The 15,955-nt window shown below is 41.2% G+C and overlaps 1 protein-coding gene, 1 long non-coding RNA gene and 3 other non-coding genes across 7 annotated transcripts; 2 read left to right on the top strand and 3 right to left on the bottom strand.

Moving 5' to 3' along the window:
* The first annotated feature begins 1,171 nt into the window (after positions 1 to 1,171).
* LOC122875240 lies at positions 1,172 to 10,801 on the top strand. Its single transcript, XR_006377775.1, has 4 exons — positions 1,172 to 3,375; positions 4,090 to 4,150; positions 4,364 to 4,487; positions 10,453 to 10,801. It is a non-coding gene; the product is annotated as an uncharacterized LOC122875240 (long non-coding RNA).
* trnap-agg lies at positions 5,011 to 5,082 on the bottom strand. The gene has a single exon. It is a non-coding gene; the product is annotated as a tRNA-Pro (tRNA).
* On the bottom strand, positions 10,329 to 10,400 carry trnap-agg. Its single transcript has one exon. It is a non-coding gene; the product is annotated as a tRNA-Pro (tRNA).
* Positions 10,802 to 11,809: 1,008 nt separating the features above from the next.
* On the bottom strand, positions 11,810 to 11,881 carry trnap-ugg. The gene has a single exon. It is a non-coding gene; the product is annotated as a tRNA-Pro (tRNA).
* Positions 11,882 to 12,226: 345 nt separating this feature from the next.
* Positions 12,227 to 15,455, top strand: setd6 (SET domain containing 6, protein lysine methyltransferase). Of its 3 annotated transcripts, none has more exons than XM_044194149.1 (9): positions 12,227 to 12,382; positions 12,878 to 12,958; positions 13,156 to 13,300; positions 13,397 to 13,538; positions 13,690 to 13,884; positions 13,996 to 14,137; positions 14,421 to 14,601; positions 14,731 to 14,867; positions 15,012 to 15,455. In XM_044194149.1, the coding sequence occupies exons 1-9, from the start codon at positions 12,356 to 12,358 to the stop codon at positions 15,351 to 15,353; spliced, it is 1,392 nt and encodes a 463-aa protein (XP_044050084.1). In that variant the 5' UTR covers positions 12,227 to 12,355; the 3' UTR covers positions 15,354 to 15,455. The 3 variants fall into 3 exon arrangements, with proteins under 3 accessions (XP_044050084.1, XP_044050085.1, XP_044050086.1); XM_044194150.1 differs by having other exon boundaries at positions 12,328 to 12,463; XM_044194151.1 differs by lacking the exon at positions 12,227 to 12,382 and adding an exon at positions 12,542 to 12,785.
* The last annotated feature ends 500 nt before the right edge of the window (positions 15,456 to 15,955 follow it).

Genomic DNA, 15,955 nt, shown 5'->3' with positions numbered 1-15,955 from the left:
AGATCATGATCATGTTCCTTAAAAAGAACAGTGTCAGGTCATCCTAGGCACAATTAGTAACCTTGAGTCTGGCAAAGGTCATGGGACAGAGGCAATTACTGGGGGAAATCTTTTCAGTTCTCTGGACATTGCTGTTTGTGGCTCAGAGGCCAACTTTCAGAAAAGTTCAATTATTTTTATCAATAAGGATACAAAATGTTCTTCCGAATCAGGGTTGATCACGCTACATAAATTTCAATGTTTGTTTTTTCATATGACACTTGAACATAGCCATTTTCTAAGTATTTATAAGTATAAGTTTGTGGATAATAGCGCTGTGTATTGTCCAGAACAATGTAATGCAATCAAAACTAAATAAAACACAATCAAATCACATCGAAGGAATCCAATTTTATCTCATCTACCTAATAAGATGAATTGGATGTACGTCCGATTTTAAAATGTGTTTCTGCTTTCTTTGAAATGTACAGTGACTTGAACATGGTCACTGTGTAAGTATACACATCAGCACTAGTATAAGAATGAGGAGCATGCAAGATAACATCCAGCACAATCGAATGCAGTCTAATTTAATCCAATCACTACATTGTTATTATGTTTTTTAATGAATTATTAACCCCCAGATAACACCTTAGGTACTGGTGTCTTTATAACTTAATTTTTCAATTAAAAGGAGGAGTGTCCAGTTAAAATTAAATAAACAAAAATGAATTGATAAAAATGAGAAGCATGCAAGATAATAGTATGCGTTGTCCAACGCACTTTCAGACAATAAAACCTGATATAATACTATAGATTCTAATTAGACATGACCTAATATCATCTGAACTATTCTGATCTCATCTAATCTAGTGTCCAGAAAGTTAAGAGAAAGAAGCATGCAATAATAGCAGCGTCAACTTCCCTGCACAATCTAATGCAATCTAATCGAATTCTCTCCAATCTAATCTAATATGTCTCAATCTCGCGTCCTTAATGGTATGACCAAGAAACTTGTGATAATAGTCATGTGCATCATCCAGAACAATTTAATGCAATCTAAAATACTCTAATCTGGCAAAATCAAATCTAACAGGATGTGATTGCATCTAATTTATGTGATTTAATCTAATTAATTATTTAAGGACTAGCTAGCAGATATAGACGAGAAAAAGAAAATAGTTAATGTCATTGTAACAAAGAATAAAGTTATTTGTCCTCCGGTGGGGTAGGATAGGAGGTCTGTTAAAATTAAATCTAAGGGGGAAAAAAATTGAGAAAAATTAGAAGCATACAGGATAATAGTGTGCATTGTCCAACACTCTTTAACACAATCAAATATATTTTAAAATCAAATGGAGTCTAATGTAACATACGTAGTCTAGTCTTGGAAGTGAAGAATGAGAAGAATACAATACAATCAAATCCAGTACTAGAATTTAATAGTTAAATGAAATTAAATCTGATCTAATGTAATGTAACGACTCAAAAGATTTGGTCTAGGCAGCAATCCTGACTGACTGCTACTTTTGCACTGTGGAGATCGTCCTGGCAGGAAGAATCACAGTATGATATGGCAACTTGACTCATAAGTGGCTAGAAACATCAAATGAAGGGACCTGCACTCACTCAACGCTGCCTCAGGAAACCTAAACCATCCAGGTCACTACCTACTCTCTTTCCTGCGATCTGGTAAATGCTATTGGAGCATCACCATGTTACGGACAGAACAACCGGAGACAACGATGAGGAGACTGAGAGAGTTTATTATAAAAAAGAGGTAATATGGAATGGAAATGATACTGTCCCTTAATTCGCTGATGGTCGAAGGGTTTGGGAACTGGAGCGACACACTCAGGAGACCGGAGATTACTGGAGTCGGGATTCGATGATCGGGGTTCAAAGTGGCGGTAGCCTTGACGTAACGTCGTGGGTGAGTCCGTGAAGTGTTCGAAGGTAGGTAGCGTAGCTCTGTCCTTCATATGAACGAGACCGGACCCAGACTGAGGTGAGGAGTGGGAATTTATGGAGGAGTAGAGTGGCTGATTAAGTTCAGGTGTGTGATGGGTGACAGGTGCTGGGAATCAATATGCAGGTGAGGGAGTGCAGAGTGAAGGGGAGTGGTTGGAGAGAACATGACAGACTGTGACACACCACATATACCACTCGGTGTGGAGACAGTTTGTTCCCACAGGCAGTTAGACGGTTACACACACGCTCATTCACACACATGTTCTACGAAGACTGATGCAACATAATTTCATTGTGTTTATTTTTTGTACTTAGTATGCACCATTCATATTGTATAATATGAATACTGTTGGGTGTCTATTCCATATGTTAGTGACATTTTTCTATATATTGTATGTTTTTTTAATTTTGGTTTTGTAGTTTCCTGCATTGAGACCACAAATATTGGTGTGGTTGAGAGATATTGTAGTCTATATGTTACCTAACCAAATATATTTTCGCATAAGGTGATGACAAGTTACACAGTAATCATATCTATGGCAACACTGATCAAACATTCATATAAGTTGGGGAATAAAAAGAATGACATATACACAAAATATTTTCTACCCCTTCCAAAACCCCATCTCCCTTCAAACACAAAATTGCTTATCTGTCTGTCAATTGGATGTAGCTACACATTTGTTAAAATGATACATATTGTGAAGTAGATCTCAGTTTTTGAGTACAATTACATATAAATGAAAAAAAGAACAAAACGAGAAATCTGAAACACAGGGAAGGTAATTTAAACATTGTGCTACCTAAAAAAAAAAAGTAAAACCACTACTGTTCCCTCAAATTGCTTATTTTAATATAGCACAATTATGTAAAATCACCACATTTTTTTGTAAAAAAAAGAGTATCAAACGTAATAAAACAATAGCCTGACATGAGTAACATATAAACATATATATATATGGAAATATGTTATTTATTGTTGAATTCACAGATAATCATGTAAATAAATAAAAGTGTTATTTTCAAATTACATTATTTCCTTTTTAAACAAAACCCCAGTATCTTGTGCCAATAGGGCCTATGCCTAAATTTGTTATTGTTGAAGCAGACTTAAGCAGAAATAGCATCATAACCTGCTGTGCAGGGATGCTTTAATTGCTGCTAGTCACAGGCAGAGAAGCTAGCTAGATAACTTTAAACTTGTCATGCTTTGGAAATGGTTGACAGCTTTGGTAGCAACTATTGCTTATTTTGTCGCTAACATCAAATAGCATCACTTCTACGAATGAAAAAAACGGAAGTGGAGAATTCAAACTACAGAGAAAAAGACAAGAGTTTAGGCTATTGTTGTACAGCTGAAGTTCAAGTAACGTTAACGTTACTAATCTACCCTAACGTTAGTTAGCTGGCTAACATTTTATAGAGGTGAGTTTCATAAACATTACACTAGCTTTGTAGTTCTTAAAAATGTTTCACGCTAAATTGCCACTTAAGATAAGAGCCAAGAAACTAATTTATTAGTTTCTTGGCTTTAGTCTCAAGATGTGTTCGTAGCCAAGCAAAGTCTTTTTTAAATGAAGTCAGATAACGTGGCCGCTAAATTACATTTCATTCCCTGGCTATTGTTTGGAAATTATTTTTTTAATTAATTTACAAATTGTTGCATGAACCTTCCATTACGTCGCATTAACTTTTCATTAGGTAACCAAATTAGAGATGAGTCTATAAAGAATCTATAATCTAACCTCACTGTCTGCCATGTTGAATCTCCAGCGTAAAAACAACATTGCAAACGGAGCAGTCCTGTTTATTACATGCAAGGTCGTTCGTAATTGTATGGTTTAGCTAGCTATGTATACATATATTGGACTACAAGGGCAGCTGCATTCAGCACTGTCTGGTATATTCAGTATCTAGTGTCAATCCCAGGTTGTGTTTGTGTATTGAGAGTTAACCTTTCTCTTAACGAGTGGCCAGTAGCAGACAGATGACACATAGGATCATTAACTCACTTTCTCTCTGTAGTGCTGCCAAACTGTAAGAAGTTATCAGTGTGTATGACACTTTGTCCCCTTCATTGTTTTCATTGATTGTACATTGTATTATTTACAGCAAAAATGTGCTTCATATGTGTCTCAGGTGACTGCTGAGGTCAGAACACTCTTAAGATCCATTTAAAACACAGCCCACATAAAGGCTGGTAAGTACAGTACAAAATCTCTCATCTCTTCCTTTTGTGTATACTTGGTTTAGTCATATTTATTTCTCCACTCAGTTTTACTCATCATCCTCATTTTTTTCTCTCTGTTCATATATGATATTGAGTTTAAACTCAAATGCTGCAGCTTTGTGTTTACACGTTTGCATCTCAAATTACCTTTATAGTTGCTGTTTCAATTTCTGTAACCCCTAGGGGTTAAAAACTGGGTTCATTCGGGATTTCAACCCAGGACCTCTCACACCCACAGCGAGAATCATACCCCTAGACCAACGAGTCAGTTGACATCATCACTCACAGCTGTACCATCAGACTGCAGGTGATTAAAATGCTTGCTTAAAACACTGACTGTTTTCATACATTTACAAACTAAACACAATTAAATGTAATTTTATTGTACAAAGCTAACACCTGTTACCTGTAGTTTATGGCAGTTTATTTTCTGTCTTGACTGTTTAAACACATGTTCATCAAAGTAAAACGTAATTGAGTGTAAACACGTTTCTCCTGAAAGGTCCTGCATACTACATTCAGTTACAGATAACACCATGAGCATCACCTGCATGCACACATTAACAACAAGAAATATTTTATTTGTGAGACATTTAGAAAAGCTGGCTGTGTTCAGGTTTCAGTTCTTTTTTAGCGTATACATGTGTAGGACTCACTGTAGCTGAGAGTTTTGTTTACCCCTTGAATTGATCAGATAGGAGAAGCTTGATTTTAATTGCAATGCGGTGTGGCTACCCACAATTAACTGGCACTTTAACACCAATGAATTCCATTGGAAGTGTCCACTCTAATACAATTTAATGGCTTTTGTGAACTCAGTTAAAAAGAGAGGGCTCGTCCGGGATTTGAACCCGGGACCTCTCGCACCCTAAGCGAGAATCATACCCCTAGACCAACGAGCCGACATATACAGCTGTTTACAGCTGTAGTTCTATGCAGTGAAGACCTGTAATTGAACTCTTCAAACTGATGATGTGGCAACTTGGGGCTCCACATCTAATCAAGTCCAACAGCACCCTCTGGTGGTCGCAATTATATGTTCATCTTACTGTGCATGACATGCAACACTGAACCCTAAAAGCACTGATACTGGCTAAAACAACATCAGTGTTGACTAGATTTTTAATTGCATTTAGATGCATATTGTTTACTACAGAACAGTATATTTCAAAAATTAAAAGTTTAAGCACTCAGTCGAGGTGTGCTAACATTATACTGATGGGATCAACATGGGAATGCAGCCGACTATTTAGCATATGTGTAGGACTCACTGTAATTATGCTTTAAATTTATCAGATAGGAGAAAATTGACTTTAATTCCAATGTGGTGTGGCTGCTCTGACGTATGTCATATCCCTAGACCAATGAGCCAGTTGACATCACTGTTTACAGCTGTACCATCAGAACGCTTGATTTAGCTCTTCAAACTGGTGATGTGGCATCTTGCTGTCCCGCATCTCTTCTAGTCAAACAGCACCCTGCGAACATGATTCACTGTGATGTAGTTGTAGTGGCAACATCGACCTAGTGCGTTCTTCTTCCATGCCAGGAGTGGATGAAATTGCTAATAACTGATTGGACACTTCACTCAATAAACTTGTAAGGCTTCTGGATTAGGGTTAGTGACTGCTTTTCAGGTGTGATGGGTTTTTCCTGTTTGGTGTTTTTGTGCTTTTTTTGATCCGCATGTCTTCCAACTGGTTATCACCCTTCTATGCTTTGGCAAGAAGTGAAATGGCAGAGATGCCCTGGCCTTTAAATCTTGTTCTCCAAATGTAAGGAAACCTGTTTGTTTGCAGACCCCAACAAATGTCACATCATCATGATTTTTATCGTTTTTCAGTGAAAATTAATATTGTGATGCAAAAATGATAATTCCCACTAATAGTGAATCATATCGTCTGTCTAAATAATCGCAGTATGATTTTGTTTAACATAAAGTGCAGCTGATTGCTTAACTTAAGCTGCCCATTATGGTCATTATAGGGAACATACCAGTCTGGAACACTGTATACTTTACACATGAAACGGTGTAGTCCCTCATTCGTCCAGGAGTGTTCTATCGTAGAAAAGGTTTCAGTTGTAGTCATCTGGACACAGTTTTCAGAATCAAGACGTTTCGGCTCCCATCCGGAAGTCATTCTCAATTGTGAAAAAATTGGACGGGAACTGGAAATTTAAGCTACTCTGAGTTACATAAACCCTGCCCTCAGGAGGGAATCTGCCTGAGTATCTGTTAATAGCTAGTTTCACCTGAAACTGACCTAATAGTTTCAAGATGGCCCAGTAATCAGTAATCAGGCCTATTGTTCTCTGGCTGCATCTACTTCATCACTGTTAAGTGCCTGATTAGCATGTGATAGGCGTGACCAAGGTGATAATACACTCTGATAGACTTTGGGCAGATTAAATCTCAGACCACCATTTCTGTTCAGAGGGTTCTCTTTCTTCACAAAAATGGCTTCCTTGACGCCCGTTCAAACCAACTCTTCTCTCTACTAAGAATCTTCACCTCGCTGTCTTCAAATGTGTGGTTTGTAGCTTTTAAATGCAAATGCACGGCGCTCTGTAATCCTGAGTTAGCGTGTCGTCTGTGCTGATAAAGTCTTTTGTGAAGTGGCTGTTTGGTTTCGCCTATGTACCGTTCTTTGCAGTTTTCCTCACTGCACTGAATGGAGTAGACAACATTGCTCTGTTTTTGTGTGGGTAACTTGTCCTTAGGGTGAACGAGTTTCTGTCTTAAGGTGTTGCCTGGTTTAAAGAAGACAGAAACATCGTGCTATCTAAAGATCCTTTGTAGTTTTTCAGACAGTCCAGACACATAAGGAATGGAGACACCGTTCCTTCTCGGTTCAGTTACACTTTTGTCCTGTTTTTTGGCTCTTTTAACTTTGTTGATAGCCCAAGTAGGATAACCACAGGCTGAGAGTGCATTCTGGACATGCCTTTCCTCTTTCTTCTTACCCTCTGAGCCTGTGGGCACTTCTCTGGCTCTGTGTTGTAATGTCCGGATTACACCCAGCTTGTGCTGTAGTGGATGGTGTGAGTCAAAGAGCAGGTATTGATCCGTATGTGTTGGTTTCCTGTACACTTCTATCTGGAGCTTTCCGTCCTCTCCTCTGAGAGTAGAACAATCAAGAAAGGCCAAGCGGTTCTCTTTTGCATCCTCACGCGTGAACTTGATGTTGGGGTCCACCGTATTAATATGCTCTGAGAACGCTTCCAAGTCTTGTTTCTTGATTTTCACAAAGGTGTCATCCACGTAACGGTACCAATGACTTGGTGGTGTACCCGGGAACGAGGATAATGCCTTCTTCTCAAACTGTTCCATATACAGGTTGGCCACAATGGGAGAGACCGGAGAGCCCATAGCACAGCCGTGAATCTGTCTGTAGAAGTGTCCCCGGAATTGGAAGTAGGTTGTGTTGAGACAGATGTCTAATAGTTTACATATGTGTTCAGGTGTAAGCTTGGTCCTTTGCTGCAAGGTGGAGTCCTCCTGCAGTCTTCTCATCACCGCTGTCACTGCTTCTGAGGTTGGGATGCAAGTGAACAAGGACACTAAACCATAACGTCATCTGGGTCCAACTGGAGATGTTTCACTTTGTCCACAAATTTCTGTGTGTTTTCCACATGATGTACTGTGTTCCCCACCAATGGAGCCAAGATTGTAGTCAAATGTTTGGCTACGTTGTATGTGATGGAATCTGTGCTGCAAACGATGGGTCTGAGTGGAACATTCTCTTTGTGAATTTTGGGAAGGCCATAGATGCAGGGAATGGCTTCCCCAGGGTATAGTCTGTAGTACAGAGGCCTGTCTATCACCTCCTCCTTCTCAAGCTTCTGTAGACAGTCTATAACCTTCTTCTTGTAGCCATTGGTTGGATCTCTTTTAAGTTTTTTGATATGTGGTTGTGTCTTCAAGAAGGTTGTTGACCTTGGTTTCATAATCGGCTGTGTTCAGAATCACAGTGCAGCGAGCCTTGTCTGCTGGTAGAATGTTTATGCTGTGATCCTTCTGCAGTGCTGAGAGTGCCCTCCTCTCTTCGGATGTAATGTTGGAAGGAGGTGGTTTGGCACTCTTTAATGTTGCAGTGACACGTAGCCTCAGGTCTGCAGCCTCTGCTTCAGTCATGTTGTTCTTCCTAATGGCTGTTTCTGTGGCTGTGATGTAGTCCACTGTAGGGATGTGGTTGGATGTAACTGAAAAGTTGAGCCCTTTGGAGAGCACATCTTTTTCTGCCTGTGTCAGGATGCGGTCTGATAAGTTTTTGATCCAATTGTTTCTGTTGATACATGTCTCCCTTTGTTCAGTCCCTGATCTCCTGTTGTGCTGGTCCTTTCCTAGATTCCTCTTATTCAAAAGGATGTTAAATTTCTTAATTTGCCGCTCCTTGCTCTTCCTATGTTGTGCACCCTGTGCTACCTGTGTAAAGTCCATCACTCTCTTGAGGATTTCTTCTGGGACACTGCTTGTTAACTTCTTCTGCAAAAATTCTATTCTGTTCTTCAAATTGTCTATTCTTAAGTTGTTTTCCTTGATCCTTTCACTAAGCATCTGGGTCAGGTTTCTTCTCCAAATCTTCTCTGCTCTGTGTCCTTTTACTGGTGGTTTAATCTGTAGGCTCTTGGGAATAATCTTGCTCTGCCTGCATCTTAGATTAAAACGGAGATGGTTCCTGTGGTCTGCTAATTTCCTGGCTGTGTTTTCGAGTTCCCGAACCAGATCCACGGTTTTCTGCCCAAAATTCTTCAAAATAAGACGGTGTAGTCCCTCATTCGTCCAGGAGTGTTCTATCGTAGAAAAGGTTTCAGTCGTAGTCATCTGGACACTAACTCAAAACGCTAACTCAGGATTACAGAGCGCCGTGCATTTGCATTTAAAAGCTACAAACCACACATTTGAAGACAGCGAGGTGAAGATTCTTAGTAGAGAGAAGAGTTGGTTTGAATGGGGCGTCAAGGAAGCCATTTTTGTGAAGAAAGAGAACCCCTCTTTGAACAGAAATGGTGGTCTGAGATTTAATCTGCCCAAAGTCTATCAGAGTGTATTATCACCTTGGTCACGCCTATCACATGCTAATCAGGCACTTAACAGTGATGAAGTAGATGCAGCCAGAGAACAATAGGCCTGATTACTGGGCCATCTTGAAACTATTAGGTCAGTTTCAGGTGAAACTAGCTATTAACAGATACTCAGGCAGATTCCCTCCTGAGGGCAGGGTTTATGTAACTCAGAGTAGCTTAAATTTCCAGTTCCCGTCCAATTTTTTCCACAATTGAGAATGACTTTCGGATGGGAGCCGAAACGTCTTGATTCTGAAAACAGTGTCCAGATGACTACGACTGAAACCTTTTCTACGATTTACACATGAACACAGGCTTTTTTTTAAATGAATGCTGCAATAGACTGTTGCTAAATTAGTTGTTAAGCAAAGGGCTCGTCCGGGATTTGAACCCGGGACCTCTCGCACCTGCAGCTTGAAGACCTTTATCTTACTTGTACTTGAACTCTCTTGTAGAGCTGTGCCTCATCTTTGACATTATTTTGGAGATCTGACATCAGATTTCTCTGAAGTGACAAGAGCCTGGACCAGAACCTGCACCACCTCCTGGGTGAGGAATGGACGTATCCTCCTGATGTTGTGGAGGATGAATCTGCAGGAGCCGGCTCATGGAGAGGTCATGCCTTCCCTGGGAGGAAGAACATCTCAGTCTTGTCGGGGTTGAGCTTCAGCTGGTGTGCAGACATCCACTGAGATGTAATCTCTTGTAGAGATTCGTATGCAAATTAATTCTTAAAGCAGTTGTCATGCTATGACTGACTATGATGTATGTTCAGGCTTTTGTGACCCTCAACCCCAATGGTTGTAAGGAAGGCTGAACCTGGGGCCTCTCGCACCCAAAGCGTGAATCATACCCCTAGACCAACGTGCCAGTTACATCACTGTTTACAGCTGTCTAAATAATCGCAGTATGCTTTTGTTTAATGTGCAGCTGATGCACGAATTTGCTTGCTTAACTTGAGCTGCCCATTATGGTCATTTTAGGGAGCATACCAGTCTGGAACACTGTATACTTTGCACATGAACACAGGCTTTTTTATGAATGCTGTAATTGACTGTTGGCAAATCAGTGGTAAAACACAGGGCTCGTCCGGGATTTGAACCCGGGACCTCTCGCACCCTAAGCGAGAATCATACCCCTAGACCAACGAGCCTTAGTCAAGCAGGAAAACAGCTGGTTTAAATCTCCTCCCTTGTTCTTTCCAGACCTGAAGTTAAACTCTACACTTGTGATGTGGCAGCTTGAAGACCTATATGTTACTTGACATCAGATTTCTCAAGGTGATAAGAGCCTGGACCATTCCTGATGTTGTGGAGGATGAATCTGCAGGAGCCGGCTGCTGCGGCGATGTTGGCAGGGAAGGACAGCTGGTTATCTTTTTTTCATCTGCATGTCTTCCAACTGGTCATCACTCTTCTATGCTTTGGCAAGAAGTGACGGCAGAGACATGAATGCAAACAAAGTCTAAGGAGCTGATTGTGGATCTACGGAGGGCCAAGGCACCAGCGACCCCGGTTTCCATCCAGGGGGTCAGTGTGGAGGACTACAAGTACCTGGGAGTACACTTCGATAATAAACTGGACTGGACCAAGAACACTCAAGCTGTTTACAGGAAGGGCCAGAGCCGCCTCTATTTTCTGAGGAGGCTGAGGTCCTTCAACATCTGCCGGACAATGCTGAAGATGTTTTATGAGTCTATGGTGGCCAGTGCTATCCTGTATGCTGTTGCATGCTGGGGCAGCAGGTTGAAGGTAGCGGACGCCAACAGACTCAACAAACTGATCCGTAAGGCCAGTGACATTGTGGGGGTGGAGCTGGACTCTCTGGCGGTGGTGTCAGAGAGGAGGATGCTGGCCAAACTACATGCCATCTTGGACAGTGTCTCCCACCCGCTCCATGACGTGCAGGTCAAGCAAAGGAGCACCTTCAGCGGAAGACTCATCCCACCAAAAAGCACCACAGAGCGCCACAGGAAGTCATTCCTGCCTGTGGCCATCAAACTCTTTAACTCCTCCCTCTAAGTGTTAGTCTTTATGACCCTAGGTCACTAAACTGGACATTGATCATTACATCTCTGCCATACTTGAATAATTGTGCAATATTCTGTGTATTACTCCTGTGCAATATTTAGTTTTCCTATGTTAGTTTTTCCTATTTATGAATATTGATATTATATACCTCCATTACTGCTGTGCAATACCTTAATAATCTCAATAAGCTACACTTAACTCGACAGTACATGCACCACTACTTATTACTTATATTATTACATTGTATTATTATACTGTATTATCGTCATCAACCGGTAAACCCACTTGGTACCTCACACTTATTTTATCTTATACTTATACCCACCTGGTACTTAATTTATTTTCTGATCTGTTTTTATAGTGTATAGTATTATATTGTATGCTAGTACTTTCTTCTGTGTGCACCGTCGTAAAGACGAGCTGTTTGGTCTAAGTGTAACTGAATTTTGACGATAGTTATTAGACATAGTATGTCTCATATATGCCCTTACTCCTGGCTTTAGTGACCCTTTACCCCAGTGGTTAAAAAGGTGGGCTCGTCCGGGATTTGAACCCGGGACCTCTCGCACCCAAAGCGAGAATCATACCCCTAGACCAACGAGCCAGTCTGGTTGAGAGCACTGACAGTAATGTATCTGTAGGACTGTAGACCGGTGACGTGGCATCTGACTGAACAAAACCTGCTAGTGGTAATCAGGGGGAAAACAACCCACAGACCAACACGTGACATGAAATATGATGCGGAATAGTTTGTCATTTCATACGGAAGACTGATACACTAAACATAAATACTACATAAATACATATTGTGAACAATTATAATATTAAGTGTACTTTAAACCAAAGATTTGTGTTGTAAAAACATAATTTGTAAGGATATTTTGATATATATGATGGGCTTAATGAAACGATACTGTCTAAATGCCATGTTATGTAAATTGATTAGCTGCCTACAAGTCAGCGGGTGGGTCAAACTTAACCCAAGTTTCCTTCACAGTCCGCATGTTTGAGTTAGCTTTGGGCTAGTTAACCAGTACCAGCGCCTGCCAAGTCCGGGCTTTGGAATTACATTTACAATATGGCAACAGAAGCGAAACGACCCAAGGTTACAGTTTAATCAGTTTTAACCAAGATAATAGTGCTTGTGTATACACTAGCTAGCTACACTGCACAGTCAGCTTCATGTGTGAGTAGCTGCTAACGTTACCGGTGTATGCTGTGTTTTCTGTGTATATAACGTTGTGTGTGGTAAAGTTAGGGGCAAGCTACTTAAGCTAGCTAGAAAGTTATGAATGCAGTTAGTCTGTATTCCATCGCAACAGCATATATTAACCCAAGATTGATAGCAGACTGCCTTGAAATTGTCATCATTTTGAGTTTATTGGAAAACATATAGGGTGTCAAACAAGGCGCCTTCTTTATTACTTGGCAATAATAGAGCCACACTTGTACACGTTTCCAATTACAAGAGGGTTACGTTAACCGCCTCTCTTCGGTCTTAAATATAGGTACATTTTCACAGTAAAACCATGCGCATCATAGCACTAGGTCACACATGCCTGATCATATTATTGATGGGTTTTTTTAATCTGGCTCACAGGTAGATGATGGTTCAGAGCTCAGTCCCCTGCAGAACTTTCTACAGTGGAGCGACAGAGTTGGCTTGGTACTCAGCGATAAGGTATGTTATCACAGCCTGCACTCAGGTCAGCTAGCCAGTACTTTGCCACAGAATGTTAATTCATTTATTAATCAGTCTCTGGGGCTGTATGTCAGCCAGGCAGTAAAGAATATGCACTTCCTTTGTTTAGCTGAATTCATCCCAGTCTCCCTAACCATACTGGCCAGGCATTTTAGGATGGATGTCTCTCTCTGCAGGTGTGTGTGAGTAAGGAGGGAACAGTGGCAGCATATGGGATGCTGGCAAAGGACAACTTAGAGGAAGGGGAGGTTATATTCACCATCCCCAGATCAGCTCTTCTCCACCAGGGAACAACCAGGGTCTCTGCCTTGCTGGAGAAAGGTGACAGTTATAATTACAAAGTTTTCCCAAGATTGAAGCTGCCTGCATCATCCCTGTGTTTGTAACCTCTCTGCTTCCTGCTTTTATCCTTCACAGAGAGGTCATCTCTGGAGAGCTCGTCTGGCTGGGTTCCCCTGCTGCTGGCTCTGCTGTATGAGTATACATCCTCACAGTCCCACTGGAAACCCTACCTTTCTCTGTGGACCAACTTCAAGACACTAGACCACCCCATGTTCTGGTAAGAAACTGTTTTAAATCATTGTCTCAACCCCATCCTGGAGATCACTTGTCATTACTGTGGTTGGCAGTGTACAGCTTTATCCTTAAATTTTCTGTTGAAGTGTGAATTTCTAGCTTTCTTCACAGTAATTTACAGTTCATCCGTTCAGGTCTAAAGAGGAGAGAGACAGACTGTTGAGGGGAACAGGTATTCCAGAGGCTGTGGATACGGACTTGGCTAACATCCAGAGGGAATACACAGACGTGGTCCTTCCCTTCATCACCAAGCATCCTGACCTCTGGAGCCCAGACACACACACACTGGAGCTGTACACACAGCTGGTAGCCTTTGTCATGGCCTACAGGTTAGTGAGCGTGAGACAAAATACACTCCTGTGCATAAAATATCTGGATCTTCTTTTCCTTGTTGTCCTCCTAAATTCACCTCTGTGATGTCTTTCATCCCCTCCCTGTAGTTTCCAAGAGCCACAGGAAGAGGACGAGGAAGAGGAGGAGGAAGAGGGGGAGGAGAAGGCCCCCAGCCCGCCGATGATGGTTCCCATGGCCGACATGCTTAACCATGTGTCCAATCACAATGCTAATTTGGAGTTTAAACTGGTGAGGGGACACCTCCATTCCTAATATTGATACTCTTTGTTTCAAATCTCTAGCTTTGAGTTTAGTTTGCAATTTAGTTAGCCAGAACAGCTTCTCATCTGTGAAAATGCATCACTGAGAAGTGAGGAAGTTTAAGTTAAGTTACATTTTGAGTATATTTGACATTGAAACTTAAGCTGTGAGTTAACTTCTTAGCTTATTCCAGTTTTTTCCTCACTTTTCAGTGTTTTAAATCTTCTTGTTCTCTTCCCTTCTCATTCTCTCTACACTCCATCTTTCTCAGGACAGTTTGAAGATGGTTTGCGTGCGCCCCATTCACAAAGGAGAGGAGGTATTTAACACCTACGGGCAGATGGCCAACTGGCAGCTGCTGCATATGTACGGCTTCTCTGAGCCATATCAAAGCAACAGCAACGACACTGCTGACATCCCCATCATCAATCTCTACAAAGTCGTCACACAAGGTGATTGACAGATTATTCTTTTGAAGTGTTCACACGTTACCAAGAGATGTTTTAGAGAGCTTACAGTGGAAGTACAGGAGAGATGTGATTAACTGAGGGCTTAACTCTCCCTCATCTTCCTCTTCTCAGGTATTCAGTCTGATTTGGACCGGCAGCTGGTGGAGGAGCAGTGGGAGCTGCTGAGTCAGATGATGCAAGAGAAAGCAGCCTTTGTCTTCGGCAAACAGGGTTGTCTTACAGACACAGAGCTACATACTGCGCTCAAGGTGCGGTAGTACGTACAATAGTGCTGTTTAAGTTACATCTGCTTGCTTGTTCACTGCTCAAAACACAAGAGGCCACTTTGTTACAGATGAATATTTGAAGAATGGCTGTTATTGAAACATAACTCTTGTTTTGTGCATCTTCAGGTACTATGCATGTCGAAGGAGGAATTCTCAGAGTTCAAAGATAACGAAGGATGGGAGGAAGATGACGAGGAAGAGGATATTTCCCTTACTTTCTCTAACGAGGGTCTCCCTGGATTAAAGGCTTCGTGGAAATGGCTAATTCATGAAGCAGCCCGCCTGACTGTGAGGTCGTACGGAGACTGGGAGGAGAAGGTGGAGGGAGAGGGTGTGGACAGCGAGCAGGCGCTGATAGAAGACAAGGCAGCACTTGCTGGACTGAACAGCAGGCAGCAGAATGCACTGCAGGTACGCTGTGGACAGAAGAACATCCTGTACAGACTGATGGAGCTCACTCAGTCATGAGTTCAGTTGCAGCAGTGAGCGGGACCTTGGCTGTTGGTGTATCAAGGGGAAAACTAAAACGCTCTCAAAATGCAGTCAATAAATGTTTTTCCTGGAGACAGATCTCTTGATTTTCAATTGTCCTTGTTTTGCACACAATTTGAGTATTAATATGGCCACAAACCACCCAGAAACACACACCTTGTGTCACAAAGGGGGATGTCTAACACGACGACAACAAGGTTTTCAAGATGTTTCCAAGTATGCAAATATAAACGTGCTGTGGATATACACATACCACATTGGACTTAAAATATGTAAACAAAACTGTAGGTTTGTTAATATCCATCTGTCATTTGAGTTGTAACATTTTCTAATCCTGCGGAGTCATGGCAGGCCACCCAGTCCTATGGATGTACATAATACAATAGAATATTTCACATTTTCTAACATTACAGTGTTTCAAAAATAGGTATACTTGATTGTGATGATTGTAATGAAAACATGATGTAAAACCTTTAGAACTTAATTTAAAGAGAATATTCATTAGTTTCTAAGTAACAGCTGTACCTGGAGAATTATGTTTATAAAAATAGATACCTACTTTTGCAACACCTGATATT

Source organism: Siniperca chuatsi, linkage group LG4, assembly GCF_020085105.1.
Source record: "Siniperca chuatsi isolate FFG_IHB_CAS linkage group LG4, ASM2008510v1, whole genome shotgun sequence".
NCBI classification, from domain to species: Eukaryota; Metazoa; Chordata; class Actinopteri; order Centrarchiformes; family Sinipercidae; genus Siniperca; species Siniperca chuatsi.
Note: the sequence above shows the minus strand (reverse complement) of the source record. Positions and strands in the feature narration are given on the sequence as shown.

Bases quoted from the DNA above. Each gene is read 5' to 3' on its own strand.
- setd6 (XM_044194149.1), top strand. From the start codon at position 12,356: ATGGCAACAGAAGCGAAACGACCCAAG. The intron at 14,602-14,730 runs GTGATTGACAGA...TCCTCTTCTCAG, and splicing joins CTACAAAGTCGTCACACAAG to GTATTCAGTCTGATTTGGAC. The intron at 14,868-15,011 runs GTGCGGTAGTAC...GTGCATCTTCAG, and splicing joins AGCTACATACTGCGCTCAAG to GTACTATGCATGTCGAAGGA.